Here is a 15,869-nt window from a genome sequence, read left to right on the forward strand (position 1 = left end):
TCATCGTGCAAGGGCGGGACCGCGTAAACCTCTTTCCTCCCCCGCCCTTTGGACCAGTCCTTTCTTTCGATTCTGTATGATTGGCAGGCACTGAGACCAATAGTGATTAGAAAACCTTGAAGCCTGCCAAAAGATCGTGGGCAGGAGGCGGTTTCTCGTTTGTTGCGGCGTCTGTATGTGTGTTTCGGGGGATTAAGGGGCACGCGGGGGGCAAAACAGTACCGGCCATGGCAGCAGCGGAGGAGGAGGACGGGGGCCCCGAAGGGCCAAACCGCGAGCGGGGCGGGGCGGGCGCGACCTTCGAATGTAATATATGTCTGGAGACTGCTCGGGAAGCTGTGGTCAGTGTGTGTGGCCACCTGTACTGGTGAGAATCTGAGAGGGGTGCGAAAAGGAGTGGGGCTCAAATTTATACTGGGGAGGCTGGGGCCGGGGGGGACCATACAGTCATACAAATAATCGGAGGGCACATTCTCATAGATGAGGCTTGAGGGGGGTTCTTACGTGTTTTGGGGTATGTGTGGGCGAGAGGGTCACGTCTGTACAGAGGAGAACCGTGGAAAGGAAAGTCATAGCAACTAGGAGCCAACCTAGTTGTGTTAAGAGGTGCGTTAAGAGGAAGTGGGGCGCAGGGGGTGGGCACTGCACATCTGTGCAGGCGAGACGCGAGCCACCTTACCCCAGGGAAGGGAGGGGTCTTAGCTGTACAGGTGGGATCGGATTAGACTCAAAGGTTAGGGGAGGCACGCATCAGTTGAGTAGGGGGACATCTAGGGAAGGTGGGATCACATGCAGGTGAGATATGGCAAGGGGTGGTATGGGAAACTTGGGGACAAGGGCACTGTGGAGGGGCAGCCCCCAAAGGTTAAGGAGTTGTGGAAACAGGGACTTTGTTGGGCATAGGAGAGAGGAAAAGGAGTAGCGGGAGAAGGTGCTGGTAAAGGGGGTTTGGTCTGGGAGTGATGGGGGCAAGGGTAGGGCTGGGGCTGAAAGAGGAGACCTGGAAATGGGTGGTTGAACAGGACTGGAAATTAAGTCGAAAAGCAGAGAAGGAAGGGGTGAGGATTTGTGTGTGTGTGTGTGTGTGTGTGTGTGTGTGTGTGTGTGTTTGCTGGGGGAGAGAAGAGAGAAGAGGGTTGAGTATGTTGAGGATGGATGTAGCTTTAGGTGTTGGAAGATCAGAGAAGCAGCAAGGCCAAGTTGGCTAGTATGGTAGGGGTTGTGGAAAATATGAAAAGAAATAGCAGGTAACACCTGGTAAGAGGGGGAAAGATGGGACCCTGAGGTGGGGTCTGTGTCTCTCTTTTGTGTAACTGGTTTGACCTTTCTCGTTCCCCTTCCAGTTGGCCCTGTCTCCATCAGGTGCGTACGCAGAGGAGATGAAGAGGGAGATGGGGAGGTCTGAGGAGCTGGAAGACCCTTCTGTGTACTGGAAACCACTACATTTTTTTCCCCCAGTGGCTGGAGGCACGGCCAGAGCGGCAAGAGTGCCCAGTGTGTAAAGCTGGGATCAGCAGAGAAAAGGTTGTCCCCCTTTATGGGCGAGGGAGCCAGAAGCCCCGGGATCCCAGGTGAGAGAGGGGAGGTGATGCTGAGGGAAGGTGGAAGGTTCTGCTTGGGGAGTGGGGTGTGGAAGAGGAGGGACTACTTCCTGCTGATAGGCCCTCTCCTCTTCCTCAGATTGAAAACCCCACCCCGCCCCCAGGGCCAGCGACCCGCTCCAGAGAGCAGAGGGGTGAGTCTTGTCTGATTGTATTCCTTCCTTGCCAGAGACTTGCCCCGTTCCCCACTGACTTTCTTCGTCTCCCTAGGGATTCCAGCCATTTGGCGATACTGGGGGCTTTCACTTCTCATTTGGTGTTGGCGCTTTTCCCTTTGGCTTTTTCACCACTGTCTTCAATACCCACGAGCCATTCCGTCGGGGTACAGGTAAGAGCCTTCCCTCAGCTCCTACCAGCGAGCCCCCTGAATCTCCTCAGCCCCGCTTCCAGCCTAGAGTGGATGTTTCTTCCACAGCTTTCCTTTCTTCCACAGGTGTGGATCTAGGACAGGGTCACCCGGCCTCCAGCTGGCAGGACTCCCTCTTCCTGTTTCTCGCCGTCTTCTTCTTTTTCTGGCTGCTCAGTATTTGAGCTGTGTCTCCTTCCTGCCCACCTCCAGCCAGAGGAAAATCAGTATTGGGGGTCCCTGCTGACCCTTCCTTACTCCCGGACCCTCCCCTGTAAGCCCTCCATTTTTGTTGGCTAAGGGCAACCCTGGCCACTTTCCAGGAGGGTGTGGGGAGGAGTGACACCTGTGCATGGAATGGGAGAACCTTTGCTCTGAACTGCTCGCTCAGTCGCATCGTAACTCCCAGCTCTGGGAGAGGAGGACGGACTGAAGACAAGGTCTGTCTCCCCTCTCTCCTGATCCTTTGCTTTCCCCCCCATTTCTTGATTTGATGTTGAAAGGTGGGCAAGGCTCCCTCTGACTCTCCCCCATATTCCCCTTGTTGATTTAATTTAATTTTTCTCTCCCCGGTGTCTAATGTGGGTCCTGACTCGTAAGTGCTTCCTTCCCCTCACTACCTCCTTTATTACAAATTCAATAAACAAGTTGAGATGTATTCACGGGAACTCTGCCCACCTTTGTCCATCCCTCCTTCCTTCCAAGACAGGAGCATTTCTCTCCAACTTCAGTAGATGTCGGTGTGGTGTGATGAAGCGTGGGGGTGAGACCCTCTCCTTCAGGGCTCTCAAGGGTGCAGGGGGTGAGGGCATCACACATACACAAGAGCAAATGTGTCAGGTGTTTACTCATCACTGTTTGTGAGAGGCTCTGGTTGTGGAAGAAAGTTTGGGGAGGTGGGGTAAAGATTATACAGGGGAGAACTGGTCTGGGGCCAGAAAGAGGGTGGGAAAAAAAAAGGGAGCTGATGGATGGGGTCTGGCTGTGGGCTTCTCAAGGCCCTCCTGCACTGCTTTCTGCTGCCTCAGGCCCCTCGGGCTGATTCAGCTCCGTGCGCTCCTCCTCTTCCTCCTCCTGGTTTTCTGGAACCTTCCTGGGGAGGAGGATTGGGGAGAATTCTGCACATGGTTCCCAGCACTCCGTCATTTCTCTCCCCACACCCCTCCTTGCTGCCTGGAAGCCCTTAGTTGGAGGTGTCTGGCTTCCTCCACTCACCTCTCCTCTCCTCTGCGTTGCCGCCTTTGCCACATGATGACCCCAATGAGCAGGGCGGCTGTCCCCAGGCCTCCCAGGATCCCCAGGGCCAGGGCTAGAGTTCCCAGCTCCGGCCCTTCCACAGAGCCTGTAGGGAGACGGGGAGAACTGAGGGCACAGCCCTCACAGTTCCTTTCTTGTTGCCCATCCCCTCAGTCATGCTGAGGTCTGTCTGCTTCTCTCTGACTTTATCCAACCCCTCACCTGCGGTTGGCCCCTCCTCGCCTGTTTCTGGAAAACAAAGTCAGAAGGGAAGGCTTCAGTTTGGGAGAAGGCTAGTGGGAGCCCCGGCGGAGCCTTTCCCTTTCTTCAGTTTAGAGGGGAGAGGGGACAGGCTGGGCTCTTCTCTTGGGTTGTGTGGGGCAGAGAAGGCCTGGGTGTGGCTGCACTGAGGGAAGCATGGGGTGGCTCTCGGGGACAGTGTTAGCATAGGGTAGGGAATTGGAACCTGCACTGTCCCTCAGCCGCCCCCAGGGTCCCTGGGATTTGGAGAGAGGTCTCCTCACCGATGATGCTGACGCTGACAGCATGGCTCTCCTGGGGCCCATGGCTGGGATGGGTGGCCACACAACTGTAGGTTCCCTGGTCCTCAGGCCCTACCTCAGGGAGGAGCAGCACGGAGCTGGTGGGAAGGGGCAGGGGCATGCCCTGGTGGGGAAAAGGGGACAGGAGACTTTTTTTTTTTTTTTTTTTTTTTTTTTTTGCGGTACGCGGGCCTCTCACCGCTGCGGCCTCTCCTGTTGCGGAGCACAGGCTCCGGACGCGCAGGCTCAGCGGCCATGGCTCACGGGCCCAGCCGCTCCGCGGCACGTGGGATCTTCCCGGACCGGGGCACGAACCCGTGTCCCCTGCATTGGCAGGCGGACTCTCAACCACTGCGCCACCAGGGAAGCCCCGACAGGAGACTCTTAAAACCCCTGCCAACACATCCCATACTGCTGTCTTTGCCTCCACATTATCAGACACCCTTGTACCTCCTCGCCTGCCTCGCTCTCCATGAAGCCCCTGCCCTCCTAGTTGCCAATGACGTATCTCGCTACCTGCCAGCCCCCTCTCCAGGTCACTCACATCCTTGATCCAGTGGATTTGAGGAGGGGGCTGGGCAGGGGCTTCACAGGTCAAGGTCACGGTACCACCAGGAGCTACTGCTCCACCTTCTGGCTCCACCACCAACAGGACTTCCTCCAGTGGCACAGGCTCTGGGGGTGGGGAGGGACATGAGGTTGAGAGTTACACCTGTCTGTGGTCCCAGTGGCCATGGGCTTAACCCTCTCCTTCCTGAGGGTCATACCTTCCGACAGGTGCTCACCCAAGTTGGGGCCCTCCCCATTTCTGTGCTCACCCCAGACCCTGAGCTGGATGGGGGCCGTGTGCAGGGCTCGGCGCCGGGGAAGGCCAGGGCTGAAGCTACAGGAGAAGGTGGGGTGGGGAGCTCCTCCCCGGGCTGGGGTCACCATCAGCTCCGAACGGAGTGTGAAAAGCCCTGTCTCAGGGTGTCTCTTGGTCTCTTCCTTCACAGACACTCCTATGGTGAGGGGAGGACAAGGCAAGACATTCCAGGGTGGGTATGGGAGAGCGATCACAAGGAAGGCAGCTAGGAGGGGAGACGCTGGGACTCACCTTTGCCATCAGGTATCAGGGTTTTCCCATCCAAGTGCCAGCTAAGAGTCCCTTCAGGGTAGCCCCCCTTGGACACACATGTTCCCACCTGGGGAAAAAGTGACCTCATCGTCTTTGAAAATAAGAGAATGCACACACACAGCTACACTCCCCTCCCATTCTCAGGACCCCTTTCCACATCTCGCCTTTTCTTCTACCTTATCGGGGACACCAGCCATGAGTTCAGAGGCAGGATCAACAATTTCTGGCTTCCCAGGAATCTCTGAAGGAGGGAAAATTCCAATCAGAGGCTGCAGCTTTGAAGATACACCCCAGCTGTGGGAATGGGGGCAGCTGAAGTCAAGTTCTCACATGCCAGGGCCCGGGAGTCAAGGGCTGGGGTAGAAGGCTTTTCCTTAGATGAGAGGTGGGCTGTGAACAAGGCCCTGGAACCCTTACGATAGACTCGGACTCGGTAGTTGGACTTGGTCTCCTTTCCATTCCGGCTCATTGCCCGGCACCGGAAACTCCCCTCATCCTGGATCCCAACAGCCGGCAGGAGGAGGGAGCCGTTGGGGAGGACACGAGCCACACTATCCCAGGGGCCTCCCTGGGGAGATAGGACCTTCCAAGCTTCTGTCCGGCCTGTGTTCTGGGGACAGAGGAGAGGGGCCTCAACAGTGCAAGCCGTTTGGGAAAGGGCTCATGAGGTAGGGAGGTAGGGAGGTGGGGAGGAGGAGATGCGAATCGTCATTGGTCTCTCCGGAAGTGGGGAGACAGGAGCCCCACTTACCAGTTTCCATTCCAGCTGCTGGGGTGGTTTCTTGGGGGCCCCCTTACAGTTCAGCACCAGTGGCTTCCCGATCCTGGCTGTGATGTTTTGATCCCCTACTACTGCCCCTGGGAGACAGCACCACAATGGAAGGGCAGGAAGGGAGATGGGAGCTAATAAAACTATAACAGGGCGGATGAAGGAGATTGAAAAGCAGTACCCAGGTTCCTGGAAAGCTGTGGGGAGTTTCGGGGACAGGGGCAGAGTGCTTTCTGCGGGGAGGATTGGTGTGGGGGTGGGGGGGCAGGGCTCACCCCACAGACTGAGGACCAGCACCCAGGCTCCAGCTGCTGCCCCTGCTGCCATCCTGCTTCCTTCCCAGGCTCCTGGCTCTGTCTGCCCCTTGCTGCTGTGGCCACCACCCTAGGTGGGGCTTGTACCCTCTCCCCTGCCCCCATCTCCCCCGTCTTGTCCCGTCACAGGGAATGCTAGGAATTCATGCCTCTCTCAGACAAGAGTCCTTCAGGTACTGGGAGAAACAGCTGTCACCCCACCCCTGGGCACTGCCAGCCTCTGGGTACAGCCACATCCATGGGGGTGGGGAGTGCATCTCCTAGGGTCTCTTCATCCCCTCAGGACCCCCAACCTATTGCACCAGACCACCCAGGGCTACTGGACGACTAGGCGAGGTTGCTAGGCAACAGGGTTCAGGTCTGGCTGTTTCCCATGGAGAGGAGGCAGGGGTGAAACCTGGGGCCTGGGTGGTGAGGTCAAGGCCGGGGAACTCAGGGGAAAATCCAGTTTGGGGCTTTATGAGAGAAAAAAAGTTCTCATGTTTTTGAAAAGAATTCTCAACTAAACCCAGGGAAAAAAGAAACTTCTTTATTTAAAACTGCGTTTTTTGTTTTTTTTTCTGTGAAACTACAAGTTTACAAGTGAGGAGAGAACTGCCCCAGGCCCATGCCTCCCGCCCCCACCCATCACACTCCCGACCTGCCTCCCAGTCCTGCCTAGATCTTTGACGGGAGGGGTTCCCTACTGACAGTCTTGTGAAATCCTGAGGATATCTGAGGGGTTCAGATAGTAGGGTTCAGGGCCGAGGGTGGGACAGTGGTCATTTTACCTTCCCTCATACCTGGCTTTTTGCAGCCTCCCTCCTCTCTCTCCCCACCCTCTCGATTTTGGACTGAGAAAAAAAAAAAAAAAGATACCTCGTTTCTGGGGAAACTGAGGGAGATACATACACAAACACCCCAACCCATATTTAACATATTTGGCAATAACCCCCCTCCCCATCCTTCCCCCTCCAATCTGCAAATAGTGGTTTAAAAGAAAGATTTTAGATGTGTCACTCACAGGGGAAGGTGACATTTGCTCAAAATTACCGAGTCTAGCCCTGCCCAAGGGTGGTGGGGAACAGGCTGGCAGAGCAAGCCCTGACTGCTTCCACACCAAATGCAGCAGAAAGCTGCCTGCACGAGCAAAGAACACCTCGGTGGCCCTGGAAGCAAAGGAGAACACCTAAGTGATTTCAGGGGGCAGGCTTGGTGCCCTGCTAAACGTACTTCCTGATGAACAGGAGTGGAGGCAGGCAGGCCTCTTCACCAGTTCTATTTGTTCCCCTTTTTCTTATCATGACCCCTTCGGCTATCACCCCTAATGTGGGAAAGCAAGAAATGAAAAAAAAAAATCAGCATATTTATAAAAACATCTACTTGCCCAAACTAAATTAAAAATTAAGAACCACCACCACCACCAAAAATCCCCGAAATAAAAATTAAAAAAAATACAGATGGATCCCAGGGTTAATTTTTCTTTCCTTTAAAAAAAAGTTCAACCCCAAAGCCCAGTCAACAATTCCCTAAAGTAGCAGAAACTCCCTCCGAGGTAGATATCTGAGTCAGACACTCCCGTCCACCGAGCGATTCTATTGGTTTAAGATGAGCTGCGTATGAGGTAATAAAGCCGTCTGGGGGGGCAGGGGGGTGGGGAGGCACAGGGGGCGTGGCCCATGTCCTCTGTCCAGAAGTCATGTCCCCATTTTTGGCATCTCTGGCTGGGCAGGGCTGGCATCTCCACAGATCCCAAAGCAGCTAAGTGGGGTGAGGGAAGGAGAGTGGGGGAGCCCAGAGGGAGAGAGAGAGAGAGAGAGAGAATAGTTGTATGTGCGTGTATGAGAGAGGAGGAGAGGAAAACTCTGAAAAATAGGATTCTGGGTGCGTGTGTTTCTATGTGAGAGAAAAAGGGGGAGAAAAAAAGAATGAAAAAGGGGAAAAAGGGGGAGACAGACCCCACTCTCCCCTTAAGAGGCCCCATCTTCCCTGCCATGTAGTCAGCACCCCCAGCACTGAGAGAGTCTGGCCAGGGAGGGGATGACCCCCGTTTGCCCTTCTCTATCTTGTGCTTCTCCTTTGTCTGGGTTTTGTCCTCTGGATGCCTGCGTCCTCTTCAAGAGGTGCCTTGTGAGCCCCAACCCCTGTGGCCCTGAGGGGCGAGATCAGTTGGAAGTGTCAGAATGAACGCTCCCTGGTCCCTCTGTCGGGGATGTCACTGAGGACGGGGTCACAGCCTCCTGCCAGCCACCGTTTGCCTGGAAAAAGAGGCAGACAGTTGGGGTAAGGCTTTAGGAAACCCAGCACAGGGGACAGCGCTGCCAGGGAAAAGGCCCTCCCATCCTGGTGAGAGGTGGAGAGAGGGGCTTCAGGTACTCACCCTCATTTCCCGAGGGCTATACATCTGGCCTCCCCCGAGGTTATCCCCGTAGCCCCCTGGCCCCATCGAGTGTCGGAGTGATTCCACCTGCAGGCAACAAAGGAGGATAGGACACAGTGAGAAGCCTCAAAGGAAAAGAAGTCTCATATCCTAAAGTAGGGAAACTGAGTTTGGGAAAGCCCTACTCAAGGCGAGATGGACCACCTGACCTGGGAGGCAGAGTAGGAATCTCCGTTGAGCCCGGGCATCCCCAGAAACATGTCACCGGATCCTGAGAGATTGAAAGAGCCGCCAGAGCCTTGGGGGAGCAGAGGGGGAATGAGGGAAGAGTGTAACAGAGCCTGTGATGGCAGACGGGAGGCTCATCACAGCTCTGAGTTTTCAAAAAGCCCCCTGAACTAGCTCTCTGGGGGTTGGGCCACCGTACGCAAATTCTCTACCAAACAACACTGCAACACTCAGAAGCAGGCTGTTCCTGAGTCTCCCCTGGCCACTTGCTGGAGGAAAGGCAGAAGCAGCTTCACTAGAGTGGCCTCTGCCCCGATATCCCCACCCCATCTCAGCTTGGTCCCTCTCACCCCAGAAGGCCCCCTCTCTGCTATGATCCTGCCTAGATAGGAAGTTGGAACAAAAGCAGGAAGCGCGCAGCAACAGCCAGCCAGGGTGGCAGCGGGATCCACCTGCGGAGGAAGGGGGCGTCGGGGAGCTGGTGCGGCTGTGGCCTCCCTGGGTGACTGACACAGCGGTCTTGACGGCATAGATGTTTGCCTCCTCTTGGAACTTTCCAATATTTTTCTTATAGCGAATCCGCTTGTTGCCAAACCAGTTGGAGACCTGTGGGGTGTGGGGCAGAAAGGAGGGTCAGGTGGGAACCTGTCCCTCTGTAAACACCTTAGTCAACAGGATTGGAGAGCGCTGTGCCCCCAAAGCCCCTCCCCACGCCTCCCCAGTACCTGAGAGACGGTGATCCCGCACTTCTTGGCGAGCTCCTCCTTTGCCTCCTCACTAGGGTATGGGTTACTCAGGTGGGAGTAGAAATACTCATTCAGGACCTCAGTGGCCTGTTTGCTGAAGTTACGGCGTTTCCGTCTACAGAAGAGAGGGAGAGTGAGTCTACAGGAGAGTCTACAGGAGAGAGGGGGTGGTGAGGAGGATGCTGGTGTCCCGGCAGGGCCACCACGTTGATCAACTCCAGAGAGCACCACTGTCACGGGGTATACGGTGCTGTGTTGCACAACCTGGTGGCCCAGAGGCTTGGAGAAGGACGTGCAGGGGCTGGGGGCTGGGGGCTGGGGGCTGGCCTGGGGCCCCGGGCCGCACCTGGCGTCCAGGAAGCGGGAGCGCAGGATCATGACGGCCTCGCAGGTGCTCTGCTTCAGCTGCATCTGGATGGCGCTGAACTTCCGGTGAATGATGCCCACCATGCGCTCCATCTCCTTGGGCGCCACGGGCCGCGTGCGGCTCTGCTCCCTCAGCAGGTTCATGACGTGGGTTGTGAACTCGTTACACGCCTGCAGGGGGGCCCGTGGCCTGGTGAGGAGGAGCCCCTTGGCCTTGGGATTCCCCTTAAGGGCCTCTCCCTCCACCCACTCCAGCTTCCTCTCCTCACCTGCTCATACTTCTCCAGCTCCGAGTGGTAAATGTGGCGGATCTGGGCAAGTTTGCTGCGATAGTCCGAGTGTTCGATGGAGTTGTCAGGGGACACGCCGCCTCCGGAGGCTGCGGCGGCCGCAGCTGCTGCGGCTGAGCCACCCCCTTTCTCAGGCCCGGCCACACCCTCTGCCAGAAGCATGTTGTCCAAGCGCATCAGCTGTGGGTCCACAGGCTCCTCCTCTTGGGAGCTTCGAATGCTGAGGCCTAGCATGCAGGCGGGTGGACTTAGGGACCCAGGGACCCCACACCCAGCTCTCAGCCCTCCTGGTGCCTCCTGGAGACCCAAGCCTCCAGGCCTGGGTTCCCTCCCAGGCGCCCCCTTAGCAATCTTCCTGACCCACACTTTCCTCAGGGTCCCAAGTTGTCAAACTCGTAGCCCCAGTTCTATAGTGAACAGGGTTCTGTCCCCAGAGTTGAGGAATCAGAAGGGGTGACCCACGTACCAGTTTTCTCCTTGATTTCACACAGGACGCTAAAGAGAGCAGGCTTCATTCGGTGGCAGTTTAGGGCGTGTTTCCTTGGGAGCAATGGGAGAGAAAAGTTGAGAGGCTACAGAAATGGGGGAGTGGGAAAGACAACCACAAAGCGACACACCCATGAGGCTAAGAGAGGGAAGCCTGGGAATAAGGGAGGTGGTGGTAAATCTGTGGTGGGAGAAAGCAGGGTTGGAGGCCGAATGGAGTTGGGAGGTTCTTGGGAAGAGCTCAGCTCCCAGTGTGGAGACGTGGGGAAGCTGCTTGGCTTTGGCTGGACAGAGGGAAGGTGCAGCAGGCTAAAGGCACCGTGGCCGGGTGGAGGTTGTGGGAGATGGTCTAGAAGCGTACAGAGGGGATTTGGGGAATGGCTGCAGAAATGAGAGATTGGGTAAATTTCAGCGGAGACGGGAGGCTGGGGAGAAGAGTCAGAGTTTGAGGTGCCAGAGGGGGCTAGGGGTGCTGAGCTAAAGTGGGTAGCTCAGTATAGAGGTGTGTGAAGGGTCCTGGGACCGAGCAGGCTGGGGGCTCTGATGCTCCTAGTGTCAGCTGAGCAGGGGCAAAGGGTGAGTGAGGGCCCTTGGAGGCTGGGCCATGCATGGAGAGAAAGGGTCACAGCCCTGGAAAGGGGTGTGGAGGCCCCTAGGATGAGGGTGGGCTGGAGAGTTAGGGGAGAAGACAGCATAGCTGTTTCTTAGTGTGGGAGCCAGAAGAGGGCTCTGGAGGTGGAAAGATGTTCCAGGGGAGTGAGTGAGTGAGTGTGTGTGTGTGTGTGTGTGTGTGTGTGTGTAGGCGGGGGTCAGTGACAGACCGGGGTGGGGTGGGAGTGAGACCACCTAGCGCTCCCCTTTTTGAAGGTTTCAGGGACTGGGGGTGAAGGAAGGTTTGAGAGGGATCACTTATCTTGGGGCTCCCGGGAGTAAGGGGAGAAGAGCTGTAGTATCCTGGGGAGGGTCCTGGAGTTGGGGGGCTCCCAGAAGATTCAGAGCTTGTGAATGGGGCTTCTGCTGGGTCTGTGTGGGGACCGGGTTGGGGGCACTCACTTGGCCTGGGCCTCGTCCAGGCTCTGGTCGGTGATGGTCATTATCTGCTGCAGAATGTCCCCGATGTCTTGCTTCCCTCGGCCTCCCGGGACCCCCCCGCTACTCCCACCGGGGTCTCCACCACCGGGAGGTTCGCCAGGGCCCCCAGGCTCCCCACCCACCAATCCAAGGCCCCCCCGGCCCCCGCCTGGAGGGGGCGGCCCCAGCAGCCGCTCGTCCATAGTTGGGGGGGGGCCCTGAGGCCCCCTCCCTGCTCCGCCCCTCCCCCCCCGCGCCTGGTTACTTCCCCCCCAAACTCGCTGGGGCCGCTGCTCCCTCCGCCCCAACCCCCGCCCGTCTCCCCCCCTTCCCGGCTCTCCCGGGGGTTCACCCCGGCCCTGAAGGGAGACCTGGGGTACCGTCTGGGCCCCCCACGGGAGACCCCGGCCCCCGGCGGCGGAGAAAATGGAGCCGGAGAGGGAGAGAGAGAGAGAGAGAGAGAGAGAGAGAGAGAGAGAGGGAGAGGGGGAGAGAGAGAGAGAGAGAGAGAGAGGGAGAGAGAGAGGGGGAGAGAGAGAGAGAGAGGAGAGAGAGAGAGAGAGAGAGAGAGAGAGAGAGAGAGAGAGAGAGAGAGAGAGGAGGCCCAAGCGGGGGTGTGTGTGAGAGAGAGGGAGGAGGGAGGAGAGAAGAGGGGGGGAGCGAGGGAGGGAGGCTGGGGGAGGGGAGCCGGGGAGGAAGAGGAGGGGAGAAGAGAGGAGGAACAGGGAGGAGCTGGGGGCGGAGAGAGACACAGAAACGTAGGAACGGAGACGAGTGGAGGAGGGGAGAGGGGACGAGGGGAGGAGACTAGCCCGTGGGGAAAATAAGGGAAGGTCCCAGGGGCTGGACTTCTGTGGCCTTGAAGAGGGGGCGTGTTGGAGGCTGGGGGGCCTTGCACCTGAGTTCTGAATCCGGGATCTAACTGATGAGGACTCTGGCCGCTGGAATGCCTGGGTTCACAGACAGCTTAGTTCATATTTCTTATCCTAATGACTCCCCTCCCTGTTCTACTTAATTAAAACCAGGAGAGGGGGGCTGGGGGGATAATTAGGGAGGTCTCCAGCCGCTGCTTAATGAGCCAGTAATTAACCAGCCAGGGAGGGAAGCTGGCCTCTGGCCAGCCTGGGGAGAGTGGTGGCCTCCGGCCTCACCCTCCTACCCTCCACCCCGCCACCCGAAACACCAGTCTTCAGTCCAGAGGGGAATTACATTTATTCATATAACCAAACATCAGACAGCTTAGAACAGCAGTGGGAAGGGAGGGTGGGCAGGGCTAAATGTCCATTCACAGCCTGTAGGCCCCTCAGTCCAGGGGCTGGGTGTGCTGGTGATGGAGGTGGGAGAACAGTCTTTATGTCTTTGCTGTGCCCTCTCTTCCTTTCTTCTTACTGAGAAGGAGGGTGGAACTGTCTCTCAGGTGAAAACCTTGGGAGATTTGCCTTTCCTCTGGGAAATGAGCACCTCAGATCCTGCCTGGTGGCTTGACTACGGGGGGTGTCCCCACAGTTCAGGACCAAGACTCCCAGCCACTTCCTGAGATCAGAGGAGAGGGTGAGGTGTCCCACTGTGGCTGGGATCCTCTCATGGCCTCAAGCTCCTACATACTTGGTCATGGAGGGAGTTCAATGTCCATCCTACCTTGACTATTCCCAGGGTTTGAGGATTTCACCCGCTCCAGTTCCCAGGAAAGGTGGATGAGGGCGATGAATACTGAGATTTCTGCTGGGTCTTCCAGTCTCTGGTGCCCCTGCCTGGCAGGGTTGAGGGCATGCAGTGGGCTGCCCAGCTTTTGAGCCGCAGGAGTGCAGAGGGGCTGGTGGGGCTCAAGTCTCAGCAGGTGTGTGGGGGAGGCTGGGACCTTTGCTCCTCCATTCGACCCCCACCCTGAACTCTCAGCAGCAACTCCAGGAGCTCCTGTCCCCCTGGGGGTAAGGGAGGCTCTGACCGCTGGGCTTCCATCCGCTGGCTCTGGAGGAGTGGAGGGAGGGGAGGTTGTTGGTGAGGTTCTAAGAGGAGCAGGGCTTGAAAGGAGCCAGAGCTGGTGTGAGGGGCTGGTGTGAGGACACCTGTGATGGGGGTAGGGGGAGTAGGACCTGGCGGGGCAGGGGGGCAGATGCCTGAGGAGAAGGAGAGGTAGGACCCCCAAAGAGTACAAGGGCCAAGAGACCAAGAAGCCTGGGTCTTGCCTCCTGGTGGAGAGGGGATGGGTGTCTCACCTGGTGACTGAGGATGGTGCTGTAGAGCTGTTCTCTGTCCTCAAGAGGCCGGGGCGGGGCTTGGCCTAGGCTTGGACGGTTCTGGGGGGGATGGAAGGTGGCCCTTTGCTCTTCTAGGCGGCGGGACTGGGCCTCAGCCACCAGGTCCAGAAGGAGCTCAGTCTGCAGGGAGAGCAGGGAGGCCGAGCGGGGCCCCAGGGCTGGGGAGAGGAGGGGGAGGGCTCAGACACCCAGAGAATTGGCAGACAGCAGTGGTGGGTGTGTGTGTATGGGGGGTCAGAGCTAAGGGGGTATGATGCGGAGTCCGGAGGAGGTGGGGAGAGAGCCCATGATGGATTGGGCCTTGGTCATGGGATCAGGAAGGATGTGGGCACCAGAGTCAGGGAGCTCCTTGGGTGGGTGGGGGTACCTGTGTGGCGGGACCCTGGAGGAGGAGGGGACGGAGGAGCAGATCGCCAAGGCCGATTGCTGGTGTTCACAGTGGGCCAGCCATGCTCATCCTGATGGGGGCCCTGATGCTGAGAGACATCCGTTCCAGTCAAGTGGGGGTGGGGTGGGCAGAGGGCTAGGCCAGCAGCCCATTTCCTCTCTCTGCGTCTCTGTTCCTGCCTCTGTGCCCAAGCCTGTCCAAGTCCCTTGAGTCCACCATTACTCAGTCTCTGCCTCAGGTCCTCTCACCTCCCTCTCTCCCAATGCCAGCCTCCCCAACCCGGTGCCAGCTCACCTGCTCGCCATCCTCTTCTTCCTGGGGTCTCTCAGCCTCCATCCCCTGGAGGGGAGAAACCGATAAGGGAGGGGTAGCTGGGATTTGGGAGGAGGGCCGGAACCCTGAGTTCCTGAGGGGAGTAGGGGCTGAAAGGGGTGGGGGTGAGCCGGGGGCTGGATGCCTGGGTACTGAGCAGGAAGCTGGGTTCCTGGTCAGCACCCCCCCGGGCCCCGCCCATCCCTGTCAACTTCCTCCAGTTCTCTTTTCCCACCCAACGGCTTGTTTGACCTCTCTCGCCCCGGGGGAGCACAGAGACTGGAAAAACTCCTCCAGCTGCAGTAGGGATGGGGGTTCAGAGGGGGAAGGACTTTTGGCTTTCTCATCTCCAGAGCCTCAGGAACCCCCTAACCTCCTGCTCTGTTCCCTCCACCCCCCTCCTCCCCTTCAGTTCTGTCAACACAGGAACTAGCTACAGAGGAAGTGGTTTCACTCCTCAGAATCCCCCCACCCCCCCCACTCCTTACCCCAGGTACCTTCCCTAAGAAGGACCTGCCCCCTGCTTCCCAGCTTCCCTCAGACTTATTGGGTCGGGGAGGGGCATGTTTCCAGTGGGAAGCAGAGGACTCAGATCCAAGGATGTCAGGCCCTCAAACATACATATACCCCTAGCACTGTCTAACAAATATGTGTTAAATAGTTATCATTGCCCTATACGTGCTTAGAGTCTACTTAGGGCACAAAATATGCACCAAACGTAAGAGATGCAGGGGAAGCTTTCCTTTCGTCATGAAACGGAAAAGGGAGAGGGGACCACAGCCTGCCCTGGTCTTTGATCAATGCTGGTCAGGCTGGCTGGCACCAGGGTGGGAACAGGACAGAGACATTTGTGACCTCTAAATGGCAGCCTGTCATGTTAGCTGAGTGACTGAGCATGAAATACGATGAAGAGGTCAGGTTCTGCCACTTAGTGCTTTGCAATCTTGGGCAAATACAATCTCTGTGCCTCAGTTTCTGAAGGAGTAAAATGGAGGTTTTTTTAAATAGCGTTGGTATGAGGATCAAATGTGATAAAGCATTTGGCACATAGTGAATGCTCATAAATGGTAGTTATTATTCGTTTTCAATATGCTTCATGTCTCCGTGTCTCAGGTCTATCGCCATGAAAGAGGTATAACCATATGGCTGAATGGTGGTTAAAGTTTGAGGTGCTCTCTCCATCTCCCTCCACGTGAGGGCTCAGGAATCTCCCAAGTGGCTATAAAAGAATGCCCTTGGAAGAGGGACAAAGGGTATGCATGGTTTAGTGTGTGTGTGTGGTTTCTCATCGGGCTACTAGAGACTCTTGCCTTTAGATGATACCCTAAATTAACATAGGACCCCAAATCTACTCATTCCTGCTCTTAAAACTATACTCAAAGCTTCCATCCAAATGTTGAACCTAGGGCACAAAATTCTGAAAACACTCTGCAGTCAACT

At 57.0% G+C, this 15,869-nt stretch overlaps 4 protein-coding genes across 9 annotated transcripts; 1 reads left to right on the forward strand and 3 right to left on the reverse strand.

The window, feature by feature from the left end:
- Positions 1 to 144: 144 nt before the first annotated feature.
- On the forward strand, positions 145 to 2,607 carry RNF5 (ring finger protein 5). Of its 2 annotated transcripts, XM_060023236.1 has the most exons (6): positions 145 to 367; positions 1,344 to 1,362; positions 1,459 to 1,571; positions 1,681 to 1,735; positions 1,812 to 1,929; positions 2,035 to 2,607. In XM_060023236.1, exons 1-6 carry the CDS (start codon positions 228 to 230, stop codon positions 2,130 to 2,132), a joined length of 543 nt encoding a protein of 180 aa, XP_059879219.1. In that variant the 5' UTR covers positions 145 to 227; the 3' UTR covers positions 2,133 to 2,607. The 2 variants fall into 2 exon arrangements, with proteins under 2 accessions (XP_059879219.1, XP_059879220.1); XM_060023237.1 differs by lacking the exon at positions 1,344 to 1,362 and having other exon boundaries at positions 231 to 367.
- A 169-nt stretch (positions 2,608 to 2,776) lies between these two features.
- AGER (advanced glycosylation end-product specific receptor) lies at positions 2,777 to 6,024 on the reverse strand. Of its 3 annotated transcripts, XM_060023217.1 has the most exons (11): positions 5,887 to 6,023; positions 5,594 to 5,700; positions 5,260 to 5,452; positions 5,019 to 5,083; positions 4,822 to 4,909; positions 4,544 to 4,726; positions 4,270 to 4,400; positions 3,708 to 3,849; positions 3,406 to 3,432; positions 3,163 to 3,289; positions 2,777 to 3,040 (listed from the first exon to the last, which is right to left on the reverse strand). In XM_060023217.1, exons 1-11 carry the CDS (start codon positions 5,936 to 5,938, stop codon positions 2,941 to 2,943), a joined length of 1,215 nt encoding a protein of 404 aa, XP_059879200.1. In that variant the 5' UTR covers positions 5,939 to 6,023; the 3' UTR covers positions 2,777 to 2,940. The 3 variants fall into 3 exon arrangements, with proteins under 3 accessions (XP_059879200.1, XP_059879201.1, XP_059879199.1); XM_060023218.1 differs by lacking the exon at positions 3,406 to 3,432 and having other exon boundaries at positions 3,163 to 3,259; positions 3,833 to 3,849; positions 5,887 to 6,024; XM_060023216.1 differs by having other exon boundaries at positions 5,594 to 5,953.
- Positions 6,025 to 6,433: 409 nt separating this feature from the next.
- Positions 6,434 to 11,674, reverse strand: PBX2 (PBX homeobox 2). Of its 2 annotated transcripts, XM_060023212.1 has the most exons (9): positions 11,454 to 11,674; positions 10,381 to 10,454; positions 9,894 to 10,141; positions 9,605 to 9,795; positions 9,238 to 9,373; positions 8,965 to 9,118; positions 8,494 to 8,582; positions 8,285 to 8,371; positions 6,434 to 8,162 (listed from the first exon to the last, which is right to left on the reverse strand). In XM_060023212.1, the coding sequence occupies exons 1-9, from the start codon at positions 11,672 to 11,674 to the stop codon at positions 8,070 to 8,072; spliced, it is 1,293 nt and encodes a 430-aa protein (XP_059879195.1). In that variant the 3' UTR covers positions 6,434 to 8,069. The 2 variants fall into 2 exon arrangements, with proteins under 2 accessions (XP_059879195.1, XP_059879196.1); XM_060023213.1 differs by lacking the exon at positions 8,494 to 8,582.
- On the reverse strand, positions 11,347 to 14,563 carry GPSM3 (G protein signaling modulator 3). 2 transcript variants are annotated; one of them, XR_009520942.1, is made up of 5 exons: positions 14,412 to 14,563; positions 14,097 to 14,205; positions 13,688 to 13,887; positions 13,110 to 13,439; positions 11,347 to 11,423 (listed from the first exon to the last, which is right to left on the reverse strand). XR_009520942.1 is itself a non-coding variant. In XM_060023214.1 (4 exons), exons 1-4 carry the CDS (start codon positions 14,451 to 14,453, stop codon positions 13,302 to 13,304), a joined length of 489 nt encoding a protein of 162 aa, XP_059879197.1. In that variant the 5' UTR covers positions 14,454 to 14,563; the 3' UTR covers positions 12,677 to 13,301. The 2 variants fall into 2 exon arrangements, 1 of the variants encoding a protein (XP_059879197.1); XM_060023214.1 differs by lacking the exon at positions 11,347 to 11,423 and having other exon boundaries at positions 12,677 to 13,439.
- Positions 14,564 to 15,869: the final 1,306 nt, after the last annotated feature.

Source organism: Delphinus delphis, chromosome 10, assembly GCF_949987515.2.
Source record: "Delphinus delphis chromosome 10, mDelDel1.2, whole genome shotgun sequence".
NCBI lineage: Eukaryota > Metazoa > Chordata > Mammalia > Artiodactyla > Delphinidae > Delphinus > Delphinus delphis.

Bases quoted from the DNA above. Each gene is read 5' to 3' on its own strand.
- RNF5 (XM_060023236.1), top strand. From the start codon at position 228: ATGGCAGCAGCGGAGGAGGAGGACGGGGGCCCCGAAGGGCCAAACCGC. The intron at 1,572-1,680 runs GTGAGAGAGGGG...CCTCTTCCTCAG, and splicing joins CAGAAGCCCCGGGATCCCAG to ATTGAAAACCCCACCCCGCC. The intron at 1,930-2,034 runs GTAAGAGCCTTC...TTTCTTCCACAG, and splicing joins GCCATTCCGTCGGGGTACAG to GTGTGGATCTAGGACAGGGT.
- AGER (XM_060023216.1), bottom strand. From the start codon at position 5,938: ATGGCAGCAGGGGCAGCAGCTGGAGCCTGGGTGCTGGTCCTCAGTCTG. The intron at 5,084-5,259 runs GTAAGGGTTCCA...TCCCTCCTTCAG, and splicing joins CTACCGAGTCCGAGTCTATC to AGATTCCTGGGAAGCCAGAA. The intron at 3,290-3,405 runs GTGAGGGGTTGG...GTCTCCCTACAG, and splicing joins CGAGGAGGGGCCAACCGCAG to GCTCTGTGGAAGGGCCGGAG.
- PBX2 (XM_060023212.1), bottom strand. From the start codon at position 11,674: ATGGACGAGCGGCTGCTGGGGCCGCCCCCTCCAGGCGGGGGCCGGGGG. The intron at 10,142-10,380 runs GTACGTGGGTCA...CCTGCATGCTAG, and splicing joins TGAAATCAAGGAGAAAACTG to GCCTCAGCATTCGAAGCTCC. The intron at 8,583-8,964 runs GTGGATCCCGCT...TGCTCCCCCAAG, and splicing joins GACGCCCCCTTCCTCCGCAG to GCTCTGGCGGCTCTTTCAAT.
- GPSM3 (XM_060023214.1), bottom strand. From the start codon at position 14,453: ATGGAGGCTGAGAGACCCCAGGAAGAAGAGGATGGCGAGCAG. The intron at 14,206-14,411 runs GTGAGCTGGCAC...GATGTCTCTCAG, and splicing joins AAGAAGAGGATGGCGAGCAG to CATCAGGGCCCCCATCAGGA. The intron at 13,888-14,096 runs GTACCCCCACCC...TCCTCTCCCCAG, and splicing joins TCCAGGGTCCCGCCACACAG to CCCTGGGGCCCCGCTCGGCC.